At 48.3% G+C, this 27,500-nt stretch overlaps 2 protein-coding genes across 4 annotated transcripts in view; one reads left to right on the top strand and one right to left on the bottom strand.

Annotated features, from left to right (window-relative positions):
* The window catches only part of LOC121718176 (E3 ubiquitin-protein ligase SMURF2-like), a 68,798-nt gene extending 43,902 nt beyond the window's left edge, over window positions 1–24,896 (top strand). The window contains 12 exon segments of the mRNA XM_042103075.1: window positions 1–10; window positions 1,335–1,388; window positions 4,664–4,720; window positions 11,705–11,912; window positions 14,936–15,039; window positions 15,292–15,406; window positions 15,865–16,043; window positions 16,793–16,930; window positions 17,382–17,502; window positions 18,829–19,030; window positions 20,037–20,112; window positions 20,686–24,896. The exon segment at window positions 1–10 is cut by the window's left edge and continues 149 nt beyond it. Of these exon segments, the coding sequence (XP_041959009.1) occupies window positions 1–10; window positions 1,335–1,388; window positions 4,664–4,720; window positions 11,705–11,912; window positions 14,936–15,039; window positions 15,292–15,406; window positions 15,865–16,043; window positions 16,793–16,930; window positions 17,382–17,502; window positions 18,829–19,030; window positions 20,037–20,112; window positions 20,686–20,785 (1,364 nt within the window). The 3' untranslated portion in view covers window positions 20,786–24,896.
* Window positions 24,897–26,612: 1,716 nt separating this feature from the next.
* The window catches only part of LOC121718170 (centrosomal protein of 95 kDa-like), a 21,719-nt gene continuing 20,831 nt past the window's right edge, over window positions 26,613–27,500 (bottom strand). For all 3 annotated transcript variants that reach the window (XM_042103060.1, XM_042103062.1, XM_042103061.1), the window contains one exon: window positions 26,613–27,430. In XM_042103060.1, the coding sequence (XP_041958994.1) occupies window positions 27,254–27,430 (177 nt within the window). In that variant the 3' untranslated portion in view covers window positions 26,613–27,253. The remainder of the gene's footprint in view (window positions 27,431–27,500) is intronic.

Here is a 27,500-nt window from a genome sequence, read left to right as displayed (position 1 = left end):
TGGTCCTCAAGTAGGTCTCCCTCCACACACACACACACACACACACACACACACACACACACGCATATACTGTACACGAGGGGTCTCAAACTTCGGCCGCAGGCCAAATCTGAAAAAAAACATTGCATTATCAGAAATAGCCGTTCTTTTTTGTATTATCCTTTAACACTGACGTGGCCCTCCAATCAGATGCCGTTGGCCGAACCCCCCAGCTGGCTCCCAGCTCATTTGGCCCCCAGCTCATTTGAGTTTGAGACCCCTGCTGTACACAGACACACACACACCCCTACACACACACTTATACACACATATACATTCCAAACACATGCATATACTGTACACAAACACAAACACACACCCCTACAAACACACTTATATACACACACACACACACTCCAAACACATGCATATACTTTACACAGACACACACACACACACTTATACACACACACTTATACACACACATATACGCTCCAAACACATGCATATACTGTACACAGACACACACACACCCCTACACACACACTTGTACACACAAATACGCTCCAGACACACACACACACACTTATACACACACACTTATACACACACATATACGCTCCAAACACATGCATATACTGTACACAGACACACACACACCCCTACACACACACTTATACACACAAATATGCTCCAGCCCACCACACACACACACACACACTTATAAACACACATACGCTCCAAACACATGCACATACTGTACAGACACACACACACTCCTACATACACACTCCTACACACGCACACTTATACACACACATGTGCTCCAAACACATGCACATACTGTACACACACACACACACACTCCCTCAGACCCGTCCCCCTAAACTCCAGCCTGCATGTTGGCGCAGCTCCATTTTAATTCAGGAAGTTCCATTCTGGTGAGATGGATGCATTCTTTAGGTCTCTGTTGACTACCTTGCTGCCCTCGGTTTGTTTTTGCCTCTTTCTCGTTTGTGTGATATGACTTATGTGTGCGTGAGTGTGGCTGTTTTGTGTGTGTGTGTGTGTGTGTGTGTGTGTGTGTGTGTGTGGTGTGTGTGCGTGAGTGTGGCTGTTTTTGTGGTGTGTGTGTGTGTGTGTGTGTCTGTGTGTGTTTTGCTGATTGGTTTTTTTGGCTCGGTGATTGTCAGACTCACTGTCATTTTCTGTGCCTGTTTTGTGCATTCTTCCTTTCTCTCTCTCTCTCTCTCTCTCTCTCTCTCTCTCTCTCTCTCTCTCTCTCTCTCTCTCTCTCTCTCTCTCTCTCTCTCTCTCTCTCTCTCTCTCTCTCTCTCTCCCCTTCTCTCCAGCAGTCCAAGCCCCAATGGTTCACGTGTTGGGATGGAGAGCCAGAACTCTAACCTCAGGTAACCCTCTCTTTCTTTCTTTCTGTCTTTCTTTCCTTCTCTGTGTTTCCTTCGTTCTCTCTGGTCTGTCTGTTTGTGTGTCTCTCTGTACATATCTCCTCTCTGTCGTTCTTGTCTCTGCTCTCTGCGTTTGTCTCTCTCTCTGTCTCTCTGTCTGTACTTGGCTCCCGGCGCTCGGCCTCCTCACTTACCGCAGCACCCCAGGGGACGTGTCCCAAATCCCCCCTTCATCCCCTTCCTCAGCCGCCTAGCATCCAGGCACAGAACAGACCAATCAGGGAGCGTGGTGCGGGGGGTGCAGGGGGTGGGGGTTGTCATTGGGGACACAGCCAGGGGGTTGATCGCTGTCATTGGGCCTGCTGTGCCTTCTCCCCTGGACATTGTGTCTGTTCTGATCCCCCTGCTAACCCACGTAGAGTGGCCGCCACATAAGACGCTGTGCAAAGGGGAGTACTGGCCTCTCTCTCTTTCTCTTTCCCTCCGTCTCTCTCCCTCTCCCTCTTCTCTCTCACGGTCTCTCTCTCTTCTCTCTCTCTGTCGTGTCTCGTGTCTCGGGCGCTGGGCTGCAGAAAATGAGCCGGTCCTTGGGAGGCTCTCCTGATGGAGTTGTCGAGTTAGCGGGCTGCGGAGAAGCAAGAGAGTCCGGGCACTCTCCAGTTTCTCCGCTCTCTCTCCCCAGCAGCTGTTCAAACAGCAACACGAGCAGCACGCACACACACACACACACACACACAGAGAGAGAGGGAGAGAGACAGACAGACTTTACCCACAGTGCTTTGCATGCAAGCGCTCCAGGTAAGAGATGGGGTTGCAGCAGCAGCACCCAATTACGTCGAGTTTTGCGATTGGGAGAGTTCACAAAAATGCTCCCACTCAGCCCAAAAATATATCTGGTGTTTGTACAAACCTGACTCTAACGTTCCTAGCCATCAGCTGTAATTAGGACCCGAGGCTGCGCACATCTCCACATCTTCACAGTTGAACTGTTGCATCTAGACCTCAACGGCACGGCAAGTGACGTGTTTTAAAAAAAAAAATAAAAAAAACGCTAAAAGAAAACATTGACAAAAATAGAAAAAGTCAAGCCTCGCGCTCCATGTTGAATTAGCGGCTTAATTGAAAGCATGGACATTCCGCGGGCAGAGTCGGTCTGTAGCGGAGCATCGAGAGCCGTTGTAATGCTCGCTTGTCAGAGAGAATGTGTGCGGAACGGATCGTAGGAGAGATTTCTCAACCTGCGGCGTTTGCTTGGCCTTGAAAACCGTGATTTGTCCCCCTAGGGCCCAGTGCGCGAAACGCACGCCGATTTGTCATGCTGTTTGTTGCCTTGGCAAGTTGCACAGAGATGTTGTGTTTCTTTCTCTTTTTATGGAGTATTAAAGGCATCCAGCAGAACGTGCACATATCGTTTCATTGTTTATGGGCCCAAAGCCGGAACCATAAACAACCATTACTGACAGACAACAGTCATGTAAACAGGCCAAACGGAACCAGATGGCTCGATAAGGAGCGCAGCCTCACATGGGTGCTGTTTTTGGGGTGTGTGTATGGAGGGGAGGGGGGCGGGGCGTATACGGTGAGGGGTGTGTGTGTGTGTGTGTACGGTAAGGGGTGTGTAAGGGGGGGGGTTCTCCGAAAAACGAAAAAAAAAATAGTTTCTGGGGAGAGGCAGACACAACATTGTGCTTGGCTCGTGTGTGTACGTGCTGGTGAAACTGTGTGTGTGTGTCTGCACATGCACACGCTTGCATGTGTTTTTAGGAGGGAAAGGCAGAGATGGGAGGGAGACCTGGGCGTGCTGTGTTTAGACAGCGAGTGCTCTCTCACAGAAATACACAGCAAAGCATGTTTGTCAGATAAGTCCAAGCCCAGAGTGGAGTACATTTCTCTGTGTGTGTCTGTCTGTGGGCTAGTGTCTCACATCTCTGTGTTCTTCTCTATATGTTGTCTGTATATATGTGTATGTAGGATTTACATCTGCTTACTCTCTACATATATGTGGATATGTCTCTCTATGTTGATATACTGGTCATGGCTGTTTAAGTGTGTCGTGTGTGTGTGTTGTGTATAGGTCTGGTTGGGTACTTGTGTTTGTGCATATGTACAGTGTATGTGTGTGTGTGTGTGTGTGTGTGTGTGTGTGTGTGTGTGTAGGTAGGTAGGGATATGTGTGTGTGTGTGTGTGTGTGTGTGTGTAGGTAGGTAGGGGTATGTGTGCGTGTGTAGGTATGTAGGAATATGTGTGTGTGTGTGGGGGGGGGGGGGCTCTGCTGATGGGTGTGCTGGCCTCTCTCTGATGCCAGAGGCCAATCCAAGTTGAGTGCCAGCAGCTCCAGCTGGGTCTTATCAGTGTGAAGCCCTCACTCACTCCACGCAGCTCAGCCTGCACCCCTGGGGCCCAGGCCACCTCACACTCATCCCTCTATCCTGGGGAGAAGAGATGGGGAGGAAAACGGGGGAGAGAGAGAGAGATGGGGGGGGATGGGGGGAGGGTAGAAGATGGCAATAGAGGGAGTGAGATGTGAGAATGTGAAGGGAGGAAGAGAAAAGGGGAGGCTAGAGAGAGAGAGAGAGAGAGACATGAGGGACAGTGAGTCGGACACTTTGCCACAATACCCGACCTAATGTCTGTAATTAATCCAATGTATTATAATGTGTATGCTGCCCGTGTGTGTGTGTGTGTGTGTGTGTGATCACATGCATATGTGTGTGTGTGTGGAAAAAGAGAGAGAAAGTGAGGGTATACACACAATTTTTCATGTTACTGTTTCCTGTAATGCTGTCAATGTTCTAATTGTTATGCTGTTTTAATTGTGCTTTGGCAACACTGTACTTACTTAGTCATGCTAATAAAGCAACCTTGAATTGAATTGAATTGAATTGAATTGAGAGAGATGGGGAGAGAAGGAGAGAGAGAGAGAGTGAGACGGGGAGGGGGAGGGGAAGGAGAGAGAAATGGAGGTTGGGCCGTCGGGCAAAAAAGAGAGAGAACATGTTTGGATGGAGCCGCTGCTGCATTCGCAACATACTTCTGGGCCCACACCACATTTAGCGTTGCAAGCGCGTCCTCAGAGGCAGCCAAGCGGCGCGGAGCTGAGCGGAGGCCAGCCGGCGCCGGGCCAGCGCGGAGCAACTCCGCCATCTGACTCAGTCCAGCGCAGCGCAGGGCGCCCATGTGCTGTTTATTTGAGGCTTTCATGTGCTGTTTGCTCAGTAAATCTTTGGGATCTGTTGTCTGCGTGTCTAGTAATGCCACGCGCATGTTTGCTCCTCAGGGCCTCCGACGACTGCAGGCTGCAGGGCTCAGCCCTCACGTCAGACGAGAAGGGAAAGTAAGTGTGTGTGTGTGTGTGTGTGTGTGTGTTTGTGTTTGTGTTTGTGAAGTGGGAGTCCATTGTCATGGTAGAGTGACTCCTGCAGGATATATTGATCACTGACACACTGAATGTACTTGCTGCTGTGGGTGGGTCTCTTTGTGAGGGTCACTGGGAAAGGAAAAGGACCATCAAGTGAGTATCAAACATCGAGAGATGGAGATGAGAGAGAGAGAGAGAGAGAGAGAGAGAGACACTGTTGGGTGGAGTGAAAGGGAGAAGGAGTAGCAAAAGATTGGAAGGCCTGATTTTGGTTTTGGAGCCAGCTAGTACAGGGGAGTCTCTTCTCCCCTCTCCTCTCCTCTCTCCATCCTTTTTCCTCTCTTCTCCTCTCTCCTCTCCTCTCCTGTCCTTTCTCTTCTCCTCTCCTCTCCTCTCCTCTCCTCTCCTCTGTCCTCTCTCCTCTCCTCTACTCTCCTCTGTCCTTTCTCTTCTCCTCTCCTCTCCTCTCCTCTCCTCTCCTCTCCTGTCCTTTCTCCTCTCCTCTCTCCTCTCCTCTGTCCTCTCTCCTCTCCTCTCCTCTCCTCTCCTCTGTCCTCTCTCCTCTCCTCTACTCTCCTCTGTCCTTTCTCCTCTCCTCTCCTCTCCTCTCCTCTCCTCTCCTCTCCTCTCCTCTCCTCTCCTCTCTCTCCTTTCTCCTCTCCTCTCCTCTGTCCTTTCTCTTCTCTTCTCCTCTCTTCTCTCTCCTCTCCTCTCCTCTCCTCTCCTCTCCTCTCCTCCTCTGCTTAGTGTGCCTCCACCCCGTCGCTGCCCTCCCTGCCAAGTCTAGTCTGCAGGAAATGAAGGGATTGAGGGATCCTGTCGAGCGACCTGTAGGGAGAAATAGAAGAGGAGAGGAGAGCACCAGAGGGAGAGGGAGACTGGAAGGGTTTGCGGTGGAGCATTATACTTTGCTGCATAGATGTGTGTGTGTGTGTGTGTGTGTTCAGGCATACACACAAGGGAGTGGGAAGAGACAGTGGTCTGTGTGTCTGCGTTGTTCAGTTTTGAAGGATAACAGGATGTGGTTGCCATACTGTCAGACAGAGCTTCCCTCTCACTTGACAAGGCACCCTCTCTCTCTCTCTCTCTCTCTCTCTCTCCCTCTCTCTCTCTCTCTCTCTCTCTCTCTCCCGTCTCTCTCTCCCGTCTCTCTCTCTCCCGTCTCTCTCGTCTCTGCCATTCTCTCCATCTGCCCATCTGTCTCGTCTCTCTCTTCTTTTCTTTTCTCCCATCCCTTCGCTCCGCTTCGCTCCTCTCCTCTGTCAGGTGTGTGTCTCCGTCAGATGAATGGGGGGGGGGGGGCTCCATGGCCCTGGGCCCTGTCTCTTGCTCTGTAATTTGTAATTGAGCTCCCTAATGAGCATGATCGCCACACAAATCCCCCATCAGCATCAGCTGGCTCATGGCTCAGAGGCCCGCGGCCCATCAGGTCATTGATCTCGAGGAGGGCAGGTTGATTGGGATTGCGGATGGGTCCAAATACCAGATGACCATCAGCGCTTGGGTTTCAACCTCCCTCCACGGCCGTTTTTTCCAGCGTCTCGCCATCTTTTAAACATTCATCAGTCGGGCGGTTATGATGACACCGCCTTACTTTCCTGCGTCCCACCAGCCACTTAATCATCCATCCCTCGCCTGGAACCGGACCAAAAAAAATCTTTTTTTTTTTCTTTTTTTTCTTTTTCAAAATTTCCTTTCTTCCCCCCAATTATATTGCTGAGGCCCATGTGGACGCAGGGCAGGGTGAGCCGCCCATTAACGGAGACGGGGAGAGAGTTAGCGTAGCGTCCCAGGCTAAGCAGCAGCGGCGGCGCTGGCGGCAAGCTAGCCAGCCAAGACAAACAGAGGCCAGGACAGACCGAGGCTCACCTGGAGTCGGACGTCAGCACACAGACAGTCAGGAAAACAAACCCAGAGGTACCAGTCAGAGTGGCGTTTGTTCGCCCAGAGGTACCGGTCAGGCTGGTGTGTTCATTGTGTTCATGGAGAGCTACTGGTCAGGGTGGCGGTGTGTTGCTTCTGAGCATACAGTATCTAAGCCAAGATCTCTTCTTTCGACTTAGACACAGTTGTGTGGTCCCGTCAAACTGGCGTCTGTCTAGAGCGTTTTATTGTTCTCGGTTCTACTGGTGTTCCTTTTTCCTTCTGTATGTTTGGTTTGTCTGTTCTGTCGATCCATCTTTCGGTCTCGGTCACTCCACTCTGTCACTCTCCGATCTCTCCGACCGGCTCTTCCCCGACCTCTCTCTTCTCTACCTCTCTCGCTCTCTCTTCTCTACCTCTCTCTTCTCTACCTCTCTCCTCTCTCTTCTCCACTCTCTCTTCTCTACCTCTCTCCTCTCTCTTCTCTCTCCTCTCTCCTCTCTCTTCGTCCACCTCTCTTTTCTCCACCTCTCTCTTCTCCATCTCTCTTCTTCACCTCTCTCTCCATCTCTCTCTTCACCACCTCTCTGCACTCTCTCCATTTTTTTGTCCTGACTCAACTGGATTAGTCAAAGAGGTGGAAAAACAACAAAGGGGAGGCCAGTCAGGGTTTAAACAGGTGTGTGTGTGTGTGTGTGTGTGTGTGTGTGTGTGTGAATAAGTATACTAACATGTGCTACACAGTGTACATGCATATGTGCATGTGTGTGTGCGCTTGTTTCTGGGAGTGTGTGTGTCTAGCGGAGCAGGAAGCGTGGAGCTGCTGTAATGTTAGCTTGCCCTTCTAACTGCTCCATGGCACTCTCTCCCTGTCCACACGCACCCTGTTCTCTCTCTCTCTCTCTCTTTCTCTTTCCTCTTCTCTCTCTCTCTCTCTCTCTCTCTCTCTCTCTCTCTCTCTCTCTCTCTCTCTCTCCCCCTCCCTCTCTCTCTCTCTTTCTCTTTCTCTCTCTCCCCTCCTCTCTCTCTTTCTCTTTCTCTCCTCTTTCTCTTTCTCTTTCTTTCTCTCTCTCTCTCTCTCTCTCTCTCAGCTGAGCGGGCACTGAGGCCATGTCTCTCTAATTACACAGGGGGCCTATAGCGCAGGGCTCTATACTATACTGGGGCCCAGTGTATTTATACCAGGCCTAAGTGGAGTGTTTGTGCAGCGTATGTCAATTGTTTTATATATATTTATATATAAAACACACACACACATACATAGAGCCGTTAAACAGAGGGTGGATGTTTAAAGCTGTGTGTGTGTGTGGTTTAAAAGCATTTAACCTTTTGAAATGGAAATGCAATAGGAGTAGAGGACAAGTGGTAGGGCTGTGTGTGTGTGTGTGTGTGGAGGGGGGGGGGGGGTGCTATCACACACACATACACACAGCTTGGAAGCACATATAGTGCAAAGTGTGCTCGAATGAAAAGCTGCCTGTGTCTGAATGAAGGGAGAGACTTTGGGGTTTGCTGAAGTGACCTTACACCACAACCATTGCCAGCAGTAGAGAGAGAGAGAGAGAGAGAGAGAGAGAGAGAGAGAGAGAGAGAGAGAGACACACACACACACACACACACACACACACACACACAAACACACACACACGGTCTGTTAGAGATGGTAGCTCTCTCTCAGTGGGCGGCCCGCCGGCTCCATGTAATGGCAGGGGAGTGTGTAAGTGTGAGAGTGTGTGGGTACATATATCTGCCGCGCCATAAAGGGGCCTCTTGATTCTGCGGAAGGCCATGCTGCGTGCCCACTTTACGCCCGTCTTCACCTCAGACTCCCAAGCCAACCCTATTCAACACCCCCCCCCCCCCCCCCCATACACACACACACACACACACACACACACACACACACACACACACACACACTGCTCTCAAAGGCCACAAACCCGCCAGTAAAAGAGCTCCGTGGCTGCTTTGTTTTTTATCGCTTTACCATTTTTTCGCTTTTCACATACTACGTTTCCGGAACAATCTAGTAATGACTGGTTGCTTCCTCTGGCGACGGTGTTGTATTGTACACGCCATCGTCTCTGGCTTCGCAGGGCGGCAGGATGTGGAAGTGGTTGCTCTTGTGTTCTTCCTCTTTTCTTGTTTTCTTTCTTCTGTCGACGAAGTCGACACCCAAAAGTACGGCAGCGTAGTTTTAATTACACGGCTCTCGTTAAAGCCTCGAAATTACTCGCCCATAATGCGCCAACCCTCCCAGGCCAACAGAAAACTCATTTTGTTCGCCTTTCAAAGCCTTCCTCTGCTCTTGCAGTGTTTTATGTGCACCAAGCAGACTGTTACTTTGGGCTCCTCCCCAGACACTAGCCTCACTTTGACATGGAAGCCCTCACTAACCCCCCCCCCCCCCCCCCACCTTACACACACACACACAAACAAACAAACAAACAAACAAACACACACACACTCACACACACACTCACACACACACTCACACACACACTCACACACACACTCACACACACACTCTCACACACACACTTTCACACACACACACAAAAACACACACACAAAAACACACACACACTCTCACACACACACCCCCCGATGCCCCCTCAACCACTTGCCAATAAAGTAAATAGCTAGTGACTTAATTACACTGGGACTGTGTGGAAACACTGGAGCCGTTTTGTTTTGTTTTGTTTTGTTTTCCTTTTTTCCCGTCAGAGACTGAGAGCGATCCAAATAGAACACTCTATCTTTCTTTTTCCTCCTCCTCCTCCTCCTCCTCTTCCTCCCACGTCTTCTTGTGTCTCTCCCATGCCCGGGGATGAGCCCGCAGGGAGAAGGGTGGCAGTGGTGAGAATGCTAAGTGCGGAGAGACCCGGGCGGTGTAACCAAGGCGACGGCTGCTCTTGCGGAATTGCCGCGCCGTTGGCCGGCGAGTCGGCGGCAGTGGTGGCCAGGGCTGGTGGGTGGACAGTGGCTTCTTGTGTGAACGCACCGCTGCTGTCTTTATATATGGCTCTGTGGGAAGACACTATTTTCTTTTTTTGCTTTTTCTCTCTCTCTCACTCTTTCTTTCTATCTCTCTCTCTCTAACCTCTCTCCACCCTTTGCTACCGGCGAGTGGACGTTTTTTGACTGCCGTCTGTCTGTAAACGGAGGTTGAGGTTGGGGGGGGGGGGGGGGGTAGACCACCCAGGCGCTCTCGTCTGTACGGTGGACGGGATGGGCCGCTCTGGCTCGGACCCGGCCACTTGGCGGTCTGGGCCCAGCTAGCGTGACGCGGCGCGGTCAGCGGCTCAGCCGGGCCCACGGGAGGTCCTGAGGGTTTGGACAGGAAGTGGAGGTGTTATTTGAGGTGGGCGGAGGACAGGAGAAGACAGGGAGACAGAAAGCGTGGGGAGAGAGAGAGAGAGAGAGAGAGAGAGAGAGAGAGGGGGGGGGGGATGAGATGGAGGGGAGGAGTGTTTGAACAGTCTGGCGGAGAGAGGGCACAGAGGTCGTGTTGGCAGTGTCTCGTGCGCGGCTGCCACCTCTCCCTCTCGCGCGGCGCCATCTTTGTCTCTCCACCTCTCCTCTCTTTATTTTTTCTCTCCGTCTCGCTCCATCTACCTCTCTCGTTCATTTTCTCCATCTGCCTCTGCTCATTTTCTCTCTCTCTCTCTCTCTCTCTCTCTCTCTCTCTCTCTCTCTCGTCGGTTGGTTGTTTTAATGTAATGCGGTTTTGTGTGAGAAGACAATGAAAAAAGTGTTAAACCTCTCTCTGCTCCTCTCTACTCTGCACATGTGTTCTCTCTCTTTCTCTCTCCCTCTCTCTTTCTCTCTCTCTCTCTCTCTTGCTCTATCTCTCTCTCCCTCTCTCTCGTGTCTTTTCCATGCCCTCCCTCTGGGCTAGCGGCCGTGTGCTTCACCTCTCCCTCTGGAACAGCCGCTCCATTCTTCCAGCGGATCACTTTCTTCATGCGAGAGCAGGGGGCACTCAGAGGGGGGGGTGATTCCCAGAATTTCCCTAGCTGGCATTTCCTCCAAGTTGCCCCTCTCCCCTCCCAAACCCTCTCACCGTGACCCCCGGCGTCTGTCGAGGAATCGGCCCAGTCAGCAGGATCAGAGCAGATTAGTTCTGTGATCCCCTCCAGTTTCAAACGGCCCCATGTCTGAACAGCTTTTCCTTTTTTTATTCTAGTCATATTTTTTGGAGTGATATTACAAGCAGAAATCCGCTCCTGAGCCTGTCCCAGTTTTTATGTTTATGTCATTTTTATGCCCCAAGGGTAATCGAGGCGAAGCGTCTGACTTCCTGAAAGTCCCGCAGTGTCTGTGGGCAGGTCGAGCTTCTGGTAGGGCTGCCCAATTACGGTTAAATCATAATTATTTGGTCAATATTGCGATCACAATTATTTAACAACAACTGCAAAGCAAAGGGGTGCTCTGGATTTACACGACAAGACGAGAGCATTGTTGCAAAACGGAATGCAACATTTCGATTATGTTGTTTTTTTAGTCCTAACAGACGATTAATTGATTCATTCGATTAACTGCACACCCCTAGCTTCACGCCTTAATCCAGGGCTTCACCCCTGAGCTCTGGGACACAGGAACCAAATGTGTGTGCTGAGCTTCCACCTGGCATGGCAGAGTAAACGCCCCCAGACCCCTTCACTGGGGGATATCGAGGAGCCCAGACTTCAGAGAGCTCAGGTCCTTCTTTGGTTCCTCTGCGTGTTCACCTTCTGCATTAGTGTAATGAGCTCCAGGCCTGTGTGCCAAAGTGGGGCAACCAGTAAGTGAAATCAGCTGGCTGCGGAGCTGGGGAGCATAAACAGAGTGGGGCTCGCTCCACAGGCACCCAAACCGCTCTCCTTTCTTCTACTCTCTCACTTGCTTTTTCCTGTTTTTCTCCGTTTTCTTTTTTCCCCCGATGTGTTTTCTGTTCTGTTCGTTCCTTGGTCGTCATGACAAACATAAACAGGGTCAGAAATTCAGACTCATGGAATCTCTCTCTCGCTCTCTCTCTTTTTTTTCCCTCTCCCTCTCCCCTCATCCTCCCCTCTCTCCTCCACTCTTCCCTCCATCTCTCTGTCCTCCCTCCAGCCCTCGCCCGCCCCAGCTGAAGGAGCAGGCGCCTCCGCAGCAGGTGCTGTCCCCGGCGACTCTGCCCGAGGACCCCGAGTGCCTGACGGTGCCCAAGTACAAGCGGGACCTGGTGCAGAAGCTCAAGATCCTGCGGCAGGAGCTCTCGCAGCAGCAGCCCCAGGCCGGACACTGCCGCATCGAGGTGTCCCGCGAGGAGATCTTTGAGGTGAGTAGGCACGCACGCACGGGGCGCACACACACGCACACTCACACACACACACACACACACACACACACACACACACACACACATGCACTCACACCTATGTTCATGCACATCCACTTTTCTCACAACTGGTCAGGAAATGTTCGAACGACATCTTGATTTTGTATGATTCCAAGACACACTTTCTAAGAACACACACCAGCTCAGCTGAACTGCAACCAGAAGATTTCACACACACACACACACACACACACACACACACACACACACACACACACACACACACACACACACACAGCTGTCCCAGGTTAGCAGGCAACCATGTCGTTCTGTGGTTATCTGCCCAATGAAATGAGATCCTCCTCCGAGCGTGGTGGTATCAGCACTGTACATGTCTCAGTGGAAGCAATCACAGGGTTCCCACGGGTCATGGAATTTCTGGAATATCATGGAATTTTAGAAAGTCTATTCCAGACATCATTCTTGGGACAAAGTCATGGAATATCAGGGAATTTTGTTGTAGCAGTTTAAAATTTACTTGCCAAAATAGATTAATGCAGATATATTTCCCTGCAGAATTGGTGTATATCTGGTTATTAGCTTTACTGTTTGTTTGAGTAGTTATGGTTAGCCCAACTTTTGTTTATTCAATGCCCATTTAATGATCTCCCACTCTAAAAAAAGTAAAAGATTCTTAAACGCTCTGTAACTGCTCTGAAATCTTTGGTCGGTATATTGTACCATTCATTATAGTAGGTCATGGAGTTTCAGTTTTTTTGTCAGGGAAAAGTCATGGAATTTTACATCTGACTTAGAGTGGGAACCCTGCAATCAGCAAGGTCTGACAAAATGTTGATGTCATGTAATCCCACCACGGCCTCTCTGAACCTCAGAGCCTTGCCTGTGTAGAACCAGCATCCCAGACTGAGAGCACGGCTCCTCTGCCCTGGGCGGGTGTAGTAGAGATGGCCCCCCTCTGGTCAGGGCTGGACTGGTCAGGCACCCTCAGCACTGGGAGAGACGGGGCCGACGGCGGCTCTCCTCCAGCTCTCTCAGCCGCTCTGTCTCGGCTCAGGCATCTGGCTCTGGGGGGACGGGCATTCCTACTGGATGAGGGAGACTGAGAGGGGTTGGGGTTGTGGGGGTGGGCGGTTATGGGGGTGGGGTGTATGGTGAACCTTGGCCCAGCGTGCGCTCCATAACTTGTGCAGTTGGAGTCGCGCAATAAAAAAAAAAAATATTACTTCATCGACAAGACGTGACGGACGCAGAGAAATAGGCAGAAAAGAAAAGAGGGGGAATGCGGTCGTCCTGAGAGAGGCGTCAGACACCACGACTCAGCATTAGCATTGGGCTGTTGGAGCATGGAGGTGTGTGTGTGTGTGTGTACGTGTGTGTGTACGTGTGTGTGTGCGTGAACGTGTGCATATGAATGTACGTGCCTGCTGTGCAAGGTGTGTGTCTGACTGCACTGTGCCTGTGTGTATGTATGTTAGTGTGAGAATGTTGGGGTGAGCGAGTGTGTGTGTGTGTGCCAGTGGTGTGCTGTAGTTTCCAGTGCAGCAGGCATTGGATGGGGAGAGGCCGGTGGTGGCGTGGAGGCTGCCCGGAGGCCGATGGCTGTGCTGCGCTGTGCTGTGCTGTGCTGTGCTGTGCTGCGCTGTGCTGTGCTGCTCTGTGCTGTGCTGTGCTGTGCTGTGCTGCGCTGCGCTGTGCTGTGCTGTGCTGCTCTCTTCTCCTCTGTACTCCGCTCTTGTGTTTGCAGTGGCAGGCAGGACCCACGCTGCTCTCTCCGCTCTCTCCCTCCGCACCGCACCGCCAGCTCTTACGTAATCCACACTCGCTCCTTCCCTCGCTCGCCCGCTCGCCCGCTCACTCACTCGCTCCCTTTCTTCTTCTCTCGCTCAGAGGAGAGCCGAGCGTTGCCGGGGTTGAGATGAGATCATGCTTGCTGGTACATTCCGGCACTCTCCACCTCCTCCTCCACCTCCTCCTCCTCCACCTCCTCCACCTCCTCCTCCTCTCCCTGTTCTACACTGAGCCTCGGGGCTGAGTGGTTTTGAGGGTGGACTGTACCACACTGTTTTTTGGGGGGTGGACTGTTTAGGCAGAATGTTCTGAGCATGAACTCTCTGTCAGAGTCAGTGTGTTCTTGGAGGTGAACTTTCAGGCAGAAGGTTGTTGTTGTTGATGATGTTGTTGTTGTTGTTGTTGTTGTTGTTATTCTTTGAGAGTGGACTCTCAGGTGGGATGGCTTTACGTGTCAGCGTAGGTTCTTGTTTACTGAACTGTCGTCCAAGTGAACGAAACAGATTTGCTGTGCGGTTTCCTCAAAGCGGAGTCTAATGACCGTTGCAATAACAACATCACACTGCATTTACATGGCGCTTACAGTGAAGAGGGAACCTCACTAACCACCAGCAACGTGTTGGGTTGCGTTAGGTTGACACGAAGCGAAACTGTGGGGTGTTTTTGTGGTGATCAACTGTAGAGTTTGTTTATGAAATTCCCCAGTAAGAGCTTCAGCGGTGGGTAAACATCAGTGTGTCATCGGTGAGTGAGAGCAGCGTGACTCATATCTGTCAGCAGGGTAGCGGTTGCATCAGATGAGATTGGGAGAGTGATCAAACCACCGCACACACTAAATCGCCACACTCAGCTTTCCACATTCGCTTCCAGTAGATTCCGTTGTTCTCAATACCACTCCGCACACCAGAATCCCACTTTGCCGCCGCCAGCGTGTAAATGACCATTCCGTTCTATTTTGTCGGCGTCCTCTCCATGAAATCCATTGGTCATCCAGGGTTTGCCCGTTAAAAACTTGGGCGCAGATGTGCTTGGCAACTGACCGCGTACTCATGTCGGCGCCGGTGTGCACAGGGCTTAAAGCCGCCCCAGATTTGTAGAGCCGTACGTCGCCATGGTAACAGGTGTGGGTCTATCGACGTTTACATAGACCTGTGTAACATTATCTTCACCACAAAAGTGTCAAAATAATTGTGTGTGTGTGTGTGTGTGTGTAGGAGTCGTACCGGCAGGTGATGAAGATGAGGCCGAAGGACCTGTGGAAGAGACTGATGGTGAAGTTCAGAGGAGAGGAGGGGCTGGACTACGGCGGGGTGGCCAGGTACGTAACACCCAGTGCTGTCTGCCTGACCCAGACGGTCTGTGTGTGTCTGTGTGTGTGTGTGTGTGTGTGTGTGCTGTGGAGGCCAACATGGTGTGCCACTGGGTTTTATGTGTTCATCATTTACTGTTCATTATGTCCGTATCCATCTCTGCACATGGAATTCTAATCGGATTTATCTCCATTTCTCTCTCTCTCTCTCTCTCTCTCTCTCTCTCTCTCTCTCTCTCTCTCTCTCTCTCTGTTTTATAGGGAGTGGTTGTATCTTTTATCTCATGAGATGCTGAACCCATACTATGGCCTGTTCCAGTACTCCAGAGATGACATCTACACGCTGCAGATCAACCCTGACTCGGCTGTCAACCCAGTGAGCAAACACACACACACACACATATACATACATACACACGCGCCCGAGCACACACAGGCAAATAAACAAAAATATTTATCCTATGCACAACAAACACTTACATATAGTACATAAAAAGCTTGCATTCTGTCACTCACTCTCTCACACAGATCACAGGCACTTTCACTATGTAAACAACCTCTCATCCTATGTCTCACTCACTCACACATATACACATACGCATGCGTACACACAGCAGGGCCAACAGTAGCAGATCAGATCTCTCTCTCTCTCTCTCTCTCGCTCTCTCTCTCTCTCTCTCTCTCTCTCTCTCTCTCTCTCTCTCTCTCTGCATGTGTTGTGTTGTACGTGCTGCCTGTAAGTAGGACAGCTGCCAGCCAGGAGTGTAGAGAGTAGATCGCCCACAGAATCTGATCCATCTCTCCTCCTCCTCCTCCTCTCCACCCCTCCTCCAGGAGCACCTGTCCTACTTCCACTTTGTGGGGCGGATCATGGGCATGGCGGTGTTCCACGGCCACTACATCGACGGCGGCTTCACGCTGCCCTTCTACAAGCAGCTGCTGGGCAAGCCTATCACCCTGGACGACATGGAGTCCGTGGACCCCGACCTGCACAAGAGCCTCGTCTGGATCCTGTGAGTGGACAGACCAGTGGGAACCGGACTCTCACACACACACACACACACACAAGCACATGCACGCATGCACATGCTGATAGGACGTGTGTGCATACACACTCATCTGTTGGACACACACACACACACACACACTCTTTGAAGAGCCCACTTGTTCTGATCTGAAACACACACACAGTTTTTTGGTCGCTCACACATCCACATCATTTGTCATCTTAGACAGGGCATGCACACCACACACTGACGCACACCAATTGGCTTCCAAATGATCTTTCTCTCTCACACACACACACACACACACACACACACACACACACACACAGAATTCATACATACAGAGTTATGATTCCCCACTCACAAAATCAGACAGAGTCTGAGTCTTATGAAGACCAGACGCCGAAATCTGGATCAAATGAAGACAGAACAATTACCAGTCAATCATTAGACATTACACACACACACACACACACAAACACACACACACACACACACACACACAATAACTTATTCATACAGGAACTCATTAGGACACACTCTTATACACGCATGTTTCCTCACAGGCATACACTCACACTCCCAGGCTTATTCACATTGGAATCTGCCAAGAAGCACACACACACACACACACGCCCACTAAAACCACTACAGACGATGAACTCATCAGACCAACCCAGGGCTCCTCACTAACCCCATTTTTAAACCCTTTCACCCCCTTGGTGTGTGTGTGTGTTTGTGTGTGTGTGAGACAGGGACAATGACATCACGGGCGTACTGGACCACACCTTCTGCGTGGAGCACAACGCCTACGGCGAGATCATCCAGCACGAGCTCAAGCCCAACGGCAAGAGCGTCCCCGTCACCGAGGATACCAAGAAGGAGTACGTCAGGTGAGTCCGTCCAGACCCCAGCCAATCACTGACCCAGGATCAGCCCTGGCCGATTTGCGCAGGAACTTTCCAGAATGTCTGGAGCTGGAGTCTCTAGTGTCTTTATTGGTCTCTCCAGCTTTGAACTGTTTTATGAAGTGATGACATTTTGAGCTTGAACTGCACAATTTCGGAGAACTCTCAAACTCATTTAAGACTTCCAGAAAACGTACAGTCACTTAAGACTTCCAGAAAATCTACAAACTCATTTAAGAAATATCATCCATCAATCACCAAGCCTCCAAATTTTGTGATGGTGCAGCACTTGATTGTCAGTCTCATATGTGCCCCAGACATCCTTAAACACTCCTTCATTGAAGTTCATTTGGTTGTTGATTGAAGCATCTTTTGAGTAATGGCGTGTGTGTGTGTGTGTGTGTGTGGGTGTGTGTGTGTGTTGCCGTGTCCACAGGCTGTACGTCAACTGGAGATTCCTGCACGGCATTGAGGCTCAGTTCCTGGCATTACAGAAGGGCTTCAACGAGGTCATTCCACAGCACCTGCTCAAGGCCTTTGATGAGAAAGAGCTGGAGGTACCCCCCTCACACACACACACACACACACACACACACACACACACACACACACACACACACACACACACACACACACAGGTTTGCAGTACAGCAGGGTTCAGGAGCAGTAGAAGAATAAAACATAAAAAATATAGCTACATAAAATATGGACAAGGTGTTAAACTGGGCGAAGCATACCAGGTGTTCATCACAAACCCTTAAAGCTGTATCCAGCCCTGTAAAAATGTTAAGGAATGTTAATATATGGCTAAGAGAAGGAGAGAGGTGTAGGGTCGCTAAAGAAAGGGAGAATTGCGGGTGGAAGCGGAGCCAAATCTTAATGAAAGTGGTGTGTGTGGGAGCAGGCTGGAGTCCACACTCCTCAGTGTGCTCTTCTCTCACTCTCCTCTCCATGTTGGATCCAGCTGTCTGTCTGTCTGTCTGTTAGTCTGTCTGTCTGTTAGTCTGTCTGTCTGTCTGTCTGGATCTATTTACCTGTCTGTTGCCATATCTGTCTGTCTGTTAGTCTGTCTGTCTGTCTGTCTGTCTGGATCTATTTACCTGTCTGTTGCCATATCTGTCTGTCTGTCTGTCTGTTAGTCTATCTGTCTGTTTGTCTGATCTATTTACCTGTCTGTTGCCATATCTGTCTGTCTGTCTGTCTGTTAGTCTATCTGTCTGTTTGTCTGATCTATTTACCTGTCTGTTGCCATATCTGTCTGTTAGTCTGTCTGTCTGGATCTATTTACTTGTCTGCTGCCATATCTGTCTGTTAGTTTGTCTGTCTGTCTGGATCTATTTACCTGTCTGTCTGCTGGATCTACCTGTCTGTTGCCTTATCTGTCTGCTATATTTATGTCTTAAATAGGCTGTTAGTATAGTGGCTTTAAAGCTGTAATGTCATTTTCAATGGTCAAGGTGCTCCTAAGGCTGGTCTTAATAACAACATATAGTTATCCAACAGAATCACATGTCACAAGGTGCACAGAGATGCATGCGAAAGATGTCAAGCGCCTACCCTGATGGTGTGAATACCCATATCAACTAGTCTGTTAGTGCAGTGATGGTGTGAATACCCATATCAACTAGTCTGTTAGTGCAGTGATGGTGTGAATACCCATATCAACTAGTCTGTTAGTGCAGTGATGGTGTGAATACCCATATCAACTAGTCTGTTAGTGCAGTGATGGTGTGAATACCCATATCAACTAGTCTGTTAGTGCAGTGATGGTGTGAATACCCATATCAACTAGTCTGTTAGTGCAGTGATGGTGTGAATACCCATATCAACTAGTCTGTTAGTGCAGTGTCGTTAAAGGCCTCGTGTTGCTCTGCTGTCCCCAGCTGATTGTGTGTGGTCTGGGGAAGATCGACATCAACGACTGGAAGTCGCACACGCGGCTCAAGCACTGCACACCGGACAGCAACGTGGTCAAGTGGTTCTGGAAGGCCGTGGAGTCGTTTGACGAGGAGCGACGCGCGCGCCTGCTGCAGTTTGTCACCGGCTCCTCCAGAGTGCCTCTGCAGGGCTTCAAGGCACTACAAGGTGTGTGTGTGTGTGTGTCTGTGTGTTGTGTAGATGTGACTTTGTTTTGTGCACATTAAAGGCCTGGGACTGCATGACCTCTTGATGTGGCAGCTTGATGCATGTTTTGATGTGGGTGTGTGATCGTTTAAGCCGTGTTTGTGAATGTCTCTACTGTCTATGTGACTGATGGCCTCTGAACAGAATGAATGTACCTGTTCTTATTAGCTCTGCAGTGTGTGTGTGTGTGTGTGCGCGTGTGGTCAGGGTTGTGTAAGGTGAGTGTGTGTAAGTTTGACCCAAAGCCACAGTGTCTGAGTGTGTCTGACTGTCTGAGTGAGACGATTTACTGGGACTCCACTCATCATCTCCCTCTGCTGTGTAAGGGAGACAGAAAGTGTGTGTGTGTGTGTGTGTGTGTGTGTGTGTGTGTGTGTCCGTTTGCGTGCACATCGATATCCCAGGATTATCCTGCAGTGACTCGGACTTAGCTGTGGTTGAGGTCAGTGGCTTTCCACTGAGCAACCCAGACAGTCTGACTGTCCTGTGGTGACACACACACACACACACACACACACAGAAACAGAAACACACACACACACACACACACAGGGAGTACAATGAGGGCCTGTGCTGTCTGTCATGGTCCACGAGTGTCAGCTCTCTTAAACCATAGTGGAGGCGACATATACATCTAGATTTCTATGTCTGTCTGTCTCTGGGAAAATATACAGGCGCTCAGATGTTTGTGGAAGGCTCAGGAGACTGGACACTGTCCAGGCGTATAATATCAACTTTGTGTGTGTGTGTGTGAGAGAGTGACATTGGATGGTTCGGATGTTTGAGGTCTGTGTTGATGCATGATTCTGTGTGTTCTATTAGAATAAGAGGAGCAGGGGTGTGTGTGTGTGTGTGTGTGTGTGTGTGTGTGTGTGTGTGTGTGTGTGTGTGTGTGTGTGTGTGTGAAAGGCAGAGACCATGGTCATGGTGTTTATGTCTGTGTGTGTGTGTGTGCTTTCGTCTCCAGGGGCTGCAGGACCAAGGCAGTTCACCATCCATCAGATTGATGCGAACACCAACAACCTGCCCAAGGCCCATACCTGGTGAGTCATGTCTGCCTCCCACACACACGTACACACACGTACACACACGTAGACACACACACACACACACCGCATGTTCGCTCTGACACAACACTATGGTAACCTTCCCTTCAGTAAGATCGGGTCTGCTAGAAGGGAGTAGACCGGACTGGCTGGTCCAAGCTGTTCATATGTCTGTAGTAGGTCTGGGCCATGTGACCTAACATAAATATCACAGTAGTTCCACAGATTTACTGAAAGCCGTAATCATTCCTCTTATTGGCAAGTGTCAAAATAGCACTCTGATAAATGTGCTTTGGGACAATGTAATATCCGTGGTGAATATTGTCATCTGTTTAAATTACTCATTTTCAACTGCTGTCCTTTAGTCATTAGTTATGTCTAAGACACAAGAAAAGAAAATACAACCAATTACTATCAATCATAGCCTGCCATGCCCACTGTATTGCAATAAGTCAGTGTAATGAATTTTGGTCAGCAAAAGGATTTAAAACAATTACAAACTTAAAACAATTGATTAAAACATTTCTCTCTTCCATCTATCTTTCTCCTCCTCCTCTCCTCGTCCTCCAGCTTCAACCGCATCGACATTCCCCCGTACGAGCACTATGACAAGCTGTACGACAAGCTGCTGACGGCCATCGAGGAGACGTGCGGCTTCGCCGTGGAGTGACGGAGCGGGCAGACGAGAGCGACACACACAAACAGGCAGACAGACAGACCGATGGACAGGCAGGGCGAGGCGGCGGTGGTGGAGGAGAGAGATGGACAGAGAGGGCAGTCTGGTTCTCGGAGTGACCCCTTCCACAGAGCCAGCAGCCCCCTCAGCCATCCCCCGGAACAGCTGCCCCCGCCGGGAGCCTCTCCCGCAGCAGTGGCCACCTCCCAGACGAGAGGACCGGCAGGCTCGCCACACAAGAACACTCTCGCCTATTCACCCACCTGTTTTTATCTTTTATTATTATTTTTATTTTTATTAGTTTTGTTTTGTTTTGTTTTGTTTGTGTGTGAATGGGAGTGTTTGCTCTGTTCTTCCTATATTTAGATGATGTTTTCTGTTGATTTTATTTTTATTTTTAAATGTCTTAGCTGCTAAGGACTTGATTTTATTTCTGAACCTTGAAAACCTGCAAGAATCACATTTTCTTTTTGTACGCTTTTTTTCTGTTGGTTTTGTCTTTGGTCTGTGCTGGATAATTGAAATATTTTAGTGGGAATATTTTTAAGGGAAAGCACCGTTACATATATATATATATATATAAATGTATTTGTTTTATTTTGGTTGTTGTCTTAGGGAGACAATATCTAAAACCGCCTCTAAATCTATACCTATATGCCCAGGTCTTGCGTCTGTGTGTGAGAATAGATCTTTGAGTCTTACAAGAAATCAAGGTGGGAAAAGACACACACACACACACACACACACACACACACACACACACACACACACACACACACACACACACACACACACACACACACACACACTCACACACACATATATATATGTAATTTTAGCCAGTCTTGGACTACATGTGAACTCGGTGATTAGTCCCTCCTGCTGATTGCAGGGTTGCCCAGACAGGTCCTCAGATAAGCCTGGTTCTCGTAAGCCGTGTGTGTGTGTGTGTGCGCGCGCTCAGTGCACTGCGGTTGTCCTTGCTCACACACCACGTGCCCTGGCCGGGGAGGTGAACATGACCTCATGGGGCATTATCAGTGTCACCACCGGCCTCTACAACAGTCCAGCTGAGGACCAGATGATGTCATATCCTCTGCACACATCATATACATGCATGCACACACACACACACATATGTATACACACACACACATATGTATACACACACATACATATGTATACACATACATATACAGACACACATGGAAAAGTTTGCTGTGTCCAAGAGAGGCCAGAAGAGCCATACTGCCGTCATTCTTGCCCAAAGAAAACATGATACATCATGTATCTAATCTCAAAAGTCCTACTGAGATCTGCCAATTCTTGCATAGGAGGAAATAATATTTTAATTTTTTTTTTTTTTTTTCAGTTGTTTTATGCCATTATAGATCATGTAGTATCCAACGTGTGTGTGTGTTTAGTGGGAGTGTAGAGTGAAGGTTGAGAGAGGTTTGAAGCCCTAACTCAGCTCACTCCTTCTGGACCGCTGAAAATGACGCCGAGCAGCAGCACGGCCATCGTGGTGTCCAGATGAGCGTAGCCAAGTGACCCCCAGAACAATGAATCGAGAGTCGGAGATCCGCATGCTGGATCTTAAAGTTTAGGGCTGTAGGCTCTGAGGGCTTAAGACCGCCGCATAGTCAACAAATGTAGCTGCTATCCAACGAAGTTGTCGAGACCTTGCCATCGAGGTTTGACAGTGATGCTTCTCTTCTGGATTTGTGGGATTGGAGTGGTCCTGGGCTTCAGGCACAGTATGGGGGTTTAGGCCGCCATCTTGGCCGTCTTGTACTTAGCTTGTGTGTTGTGATAGCATGTTGTCTCTCCAAAGGGTCTGGATGTTGCGAGCGAGAATGTGTATTGCAAAGGTATATGAGCCCGTATGAGCTGTGGTGGATGGCCCTAAGTGGTCTGTCCAGATGAAATGTAAAATGGAGTGAAATTAGATGTGCGTTTTCTTCCACCCCCTTGTAGCCCCTCATCAAAGTGTGTGTGTGTTTTTGTGGATGTTTGTGGATGAGTGTGTGTGTGTTTGTGGATGAGTGTGTGTTTGTGGATGTGTGTGTATGTTTGTGGATGAGTGTGTGTGTTTGTGGATGAGTGTTTGTGGATGTGTGTGTGTGTGTTTGTGGATGAGTGTGACCACTTTTTTGTGCTAGCTAGCCAGACTGTTGCTGAAGGTCCCTGCCGGAAGGTTCGCCCCAACTATGCAGAGATAAACCACACTCAAGGGAGGGGCTTCTGACCAGCTTTAGGAAATGATCAGTCTCCCGCCCCGTTAAAACAAAACGAAAAAGCCTCTTCTCTTTAAAACGAATGGGATTATTTTGTTCTATGTGACATCCCAGTTTAAAGGGCAGAAATGTGTGTTGTTTTTTTGTTCGATTGTTTGTTTGTTTTTTCCTTGCAACTCTTGAGCACTTTAGAAACTTGGCAGACAGGAGATGCGCATATTCATTCAAAATACGACCTGATGCCGGAATTTATCCCTGTCATCTTGCATTGGAAATATACTTGGATATATATCTATGTCTATATATATACCTGTCATTTAGAGTATATATGTACAAATACATATATATTTTGTATATGGCTTGTCTATTCTGTCTTAGTATATTACACAGACCTCACGCTACATACTCAGGTGATGGCTTTTAGAGATATTTTTGATTTCTTGCTTGTGTGAAGCTTGTTTGTAATGACAGTAGAATGAGTCCTCAGCTCTGGTTGCATGTCTTCCTTGGTGTGTGAAGGGAATTGGCCAGTCTGTCCTGTGACAATGCCCTCCCTATAGAGAACGCATGGACAACTCAGCCTGGTTTCTAAGCTCACGGAGGACTGAATTTCTTTCTCTTTTTTTTCTTCTTTTTGTGTTGTTGCCCCATCTCCTTAAACTCCTCATGGCATCTAAACAGGTTTGGACTCTTAAGTGAAAAAGCCCTGCTCTGCCCCAGTGTGTTGGATGAGACTGAACCCCATATTCACGCAACTTCATGGGCTTCCGAGACGAGTACGCCAGGCCAACAGGTCCGACATTCAGCCCCCCAAAACCACACGTGTTCTGAAGTCGGATCCCTCCGCTCATGAGAGTCCCGCACATGCATGTATAGGGACGTTTTGTACCTGCTTTTATTTATTTGCATTCTCATTTCTCTGCAGCGCCCCCTTTGGTTTGTTATTTTGTAACTGCCTGTCTATAGCAATCAATGACCATGGACTGTTCTTGATATTTGCATTGCAAGGAAGAGAAGAGCCCAATTTTCCCCTCTTGCCTTCCTAGAGTTCAGCTATAGCCTCTTGATCATGCAAATTGAGTTATCATGAAATGGTGCTTTGTACAGTATACATTATTGTTCATATGCAGATCCAGACTTACTTTTAATTTATCTTAAAAGAAGAAAAATGCAAAAAAAGCGAGAAAAAAAACATCCTATATACATACATGTTTTGCACACAGAGACTTAAGTTGCTCAGCAATAAGGGGCAACTTCGATATTTACTGACTTTTGTATAGTTACTATAACACATTAACATGTCCAATACACACATACAGCTTTTGTGCTTTTAACAGTTAGCCGTAATCATAAGTCTTCATTGTGCATCATCGCCGATTGGGTGATTTTGTTGCGTATCAAAAGTCAGTTTTTGGGTAATGCAAATGCGTCCTCTGTAGCATGGCAAATGTATCTGTTATCTAATGGCTAACTGGTGCAGTTAGCTAGAATTGCAACACACTATGAGTCTTTTTTTTATTTTATTGTTTTTGAATGTTTGTTGTGTGATACGTTGGTTTTTGCTGCGCTTATGTAAATGTGTTCTGGACTCGTTTTTAAGTGACAAAACCCTTCCATGTCAAGCCATCTGAATCTTTTTTTTTTTTTTTTTTGTATTTTAATCATTTTGGTTTCCATTGGACTCATTTTGTATTTATTACTACAGTATGTCAGTCTCACGTGGCTGTTTTGTATGCTTTCTCTCTCTCTCACACACACACACTTGTACATAAAGTCCCATTGAGGAGAACCAGTCTCCTGTAGCCCTGCAGAGATGAGCAATAAAGTCCATGCTGTTCGCAACTGGCAGCAAACCTGTTTAATAAACAGCCTCCGTTTCTGCGTGTCCTTCTTTGGCAGACAGGCCCATCGTCTTAACACCGAACATCGGGGCTAAACGTGCGCTGGTGGAGAGAGTGAGCAGAAAGAATTAACACTCCATTTGCTTTTGTTGTCGGACTGGGCCTTCTCCATCGAGTATAGAGCGAACTTTCTGTTTAGATAGACACGTTTGAATGAGCCTTTTTAAGATGAAGTGATGTGAACAAAGCCATATAGGCTTCAAGCTATAGTGCAGTAGGTCTGCTGCTGCGATTCTAGACGACGGACTTGGGATGTTTTGATTTGCATTAATAACTTCTCAATGTCTCCCCAGGACAGAAATACCTGACTCACGTTTTTCTTCAGCTGCCAGTGAGCGATGACTCAGTTTGTCCACATTCCTAAGTTATGTAAGAGGCAAGTGCCTTACCAAATACAACTATGTTAAATACAGACACGAGGGGGACTGTGGTCTGCTTTGTGGGTCTGCCCTTAGATCATTTGTGAGGTAAAAATGTGGATTGATTTCAGATAGGGGGTTTGAGGAGGACATTAAGAAGACTGGTTCCAGTTAAAAAAAGGCTGTGACTGGAAATAGGACTTCAACCAGAGAAATAAAAATGTCTCTGGACGTCATGGTGTGGGCCTGACTCTGGAGGAATTCTGGGGAAACATGTCCTCCTGATTCTTTGAGTCTGACCATTTTAATGTATTTACTAAAAACACATAAATGGCCAGGATGTGAGAGGTGCCATTGACCACATTTACTGGAAAAGGTAAATGTGTAGGCTTTAGTGCTCTACAACACTGCGAACACAATGGTGACCTCACATTTCTGTTCTGGGAAGATTTGGAAGAGTAAGTAGGCCTAAAGCATCTTCGGTTCATAATTTATAACTATTATTAAAGTATTTAGCAGTGTTACCACCCATTTTCACTGACACAATTTCAAAACCGTCAAATTACTTCAATGACCTTGAATGAAATTTTCATGACCGCTCATGGCCAACAAGTATACAAACATGGTGTAGGCCTACTTAACACCACAGTTCGAGGCTAATTATGAAATGTGACTTCAATGATAAAAATGTACTTTCTTTCCACCCAACGTATGTTTCTTACATGGTTATTACCCCCATGCTATATCTATGTGAGGCGATTGAATTCTGTGATGAACACATACAACATGTGGGCTGCCCTATCTCCTACCTACAGCCCTAGTAGCACAAAATGACAAAACCGTCAATTAATTTACCTGATTCCATGATCTCTACTGTTCTGGAAAATTAGTTTTTACAATTCCATGCCTTTTCCAGTTTTCCATGACCATGGGCTTTTGTGTTGGTCACAGTCATCTTAGTTATGATTGATTTCACATCATGGGCTTATTTTTTTTTTTTTTTTCCGGCTTAGTAGATAAGCTTGGGTGTTGAATACCTGGATCACACATACAGCAATAATCTACATTAATGATAAACTGCTCCTGCCATACAATATTCCATAAGCTAATTTTTGTTCAGTGCCTACTCAGTAAAATCACTAACTACTCAGTATGAGCTCGACAGGTCTTCACTTAAGCTTGGGTTTCAAATAGCATCCTCACTTATGGCCCAGTCATGTTCTACTGCACTCAATACTGACGCTAAACTCCTTCTGCACTGCGCCCCCTAATGGTTTAAAATAACCACGCACACACATTATGGCAAGAGACTGCACCACACCAGTTTCATAAATAAAATCCGTTCATTCAAATCATTCATTCATTACAGAATAATTCAACAGTGTTCAAGACACGAGAGAAAAACAATCCAGCATATCGTTTTGTTTTTTTTGTCTGTTTTTTTTAAAGGCATGAATAAAATTAAATAATTATTTGTTTTAGTGACACATTATTCGTGTTGCATCGCTCAGTGTTCCGGTGTCCTGAGGAAGACAGGTTCACATGCACGCTAAATCATCCCCACCACACAAGACAACACCGGTACAAAATGCAGACTAATCCTTTTTTTCTTTTAAAAGATCACAATTGTTCTTAAAAACAACAGCACAATAAATAAAATAAAAAGGTTTCAGTTAATGCTGGACAACTGTTGGAAGAGTCAAGGAAAAGGTGGCGTTAGCAGAGTTAGCAGCAGACGTGTGTATGAGGGAAAGGGTGTGTGTGTGCGTGCGTACGAGTGTGTGGAGCCTGCTTCAGCCTTAATACACCCAAGGCCCACCATCCTATCTGTACCATGCAGATCCAGTGACAACACCGTCCACACACACCCATACACACACATCCCAAGGTCCAATGCATTACAATCAACCGTGAGGAGCCGGAGTCTTGCTCTGATCAGTCCTGATCAGCTGATCTGATCTGAGGTCAGTGCAGGCAGCTGGTGTTGTACTGGAAGGAGGCCATCTGCAGGCGGCTGCGCAGTCGCTCCGCCTCCAGGTCGCGGAAGTAGTCGTCCTCGTCGTTCTGGATGATGATGCGCTGCAGCTCGCCGATCTCGCGCTCCATCTTGTTGCGTAGCTCCCTCTTCAGCTTGTGCAGGGCCTGCCCAACCAGACACACAATTAACACACACGCTCGCTATTGGACACAAGAGAGTCTGTTTGGGCACAAA

The sequence above is a fragment of the Alosa sapidissima genome, chromosome 9, assembly GCF_018492685.1.
Source record: "Alosa sapidissima isolate fAloSap1 chromosome 9, fAloSap1.pri, whole genome shotgun sequence".
In the NCBI taxonomy this organism is placed as follows: Eukaryota; Metazoa; Chordata; class Actinopteri; order Clupeiformes; family Clupeidae; genus Alosa; species Alosa sapidissima.
This window is presented reverse-complemented; position numbering and strand designations above follow the sequence as displayed.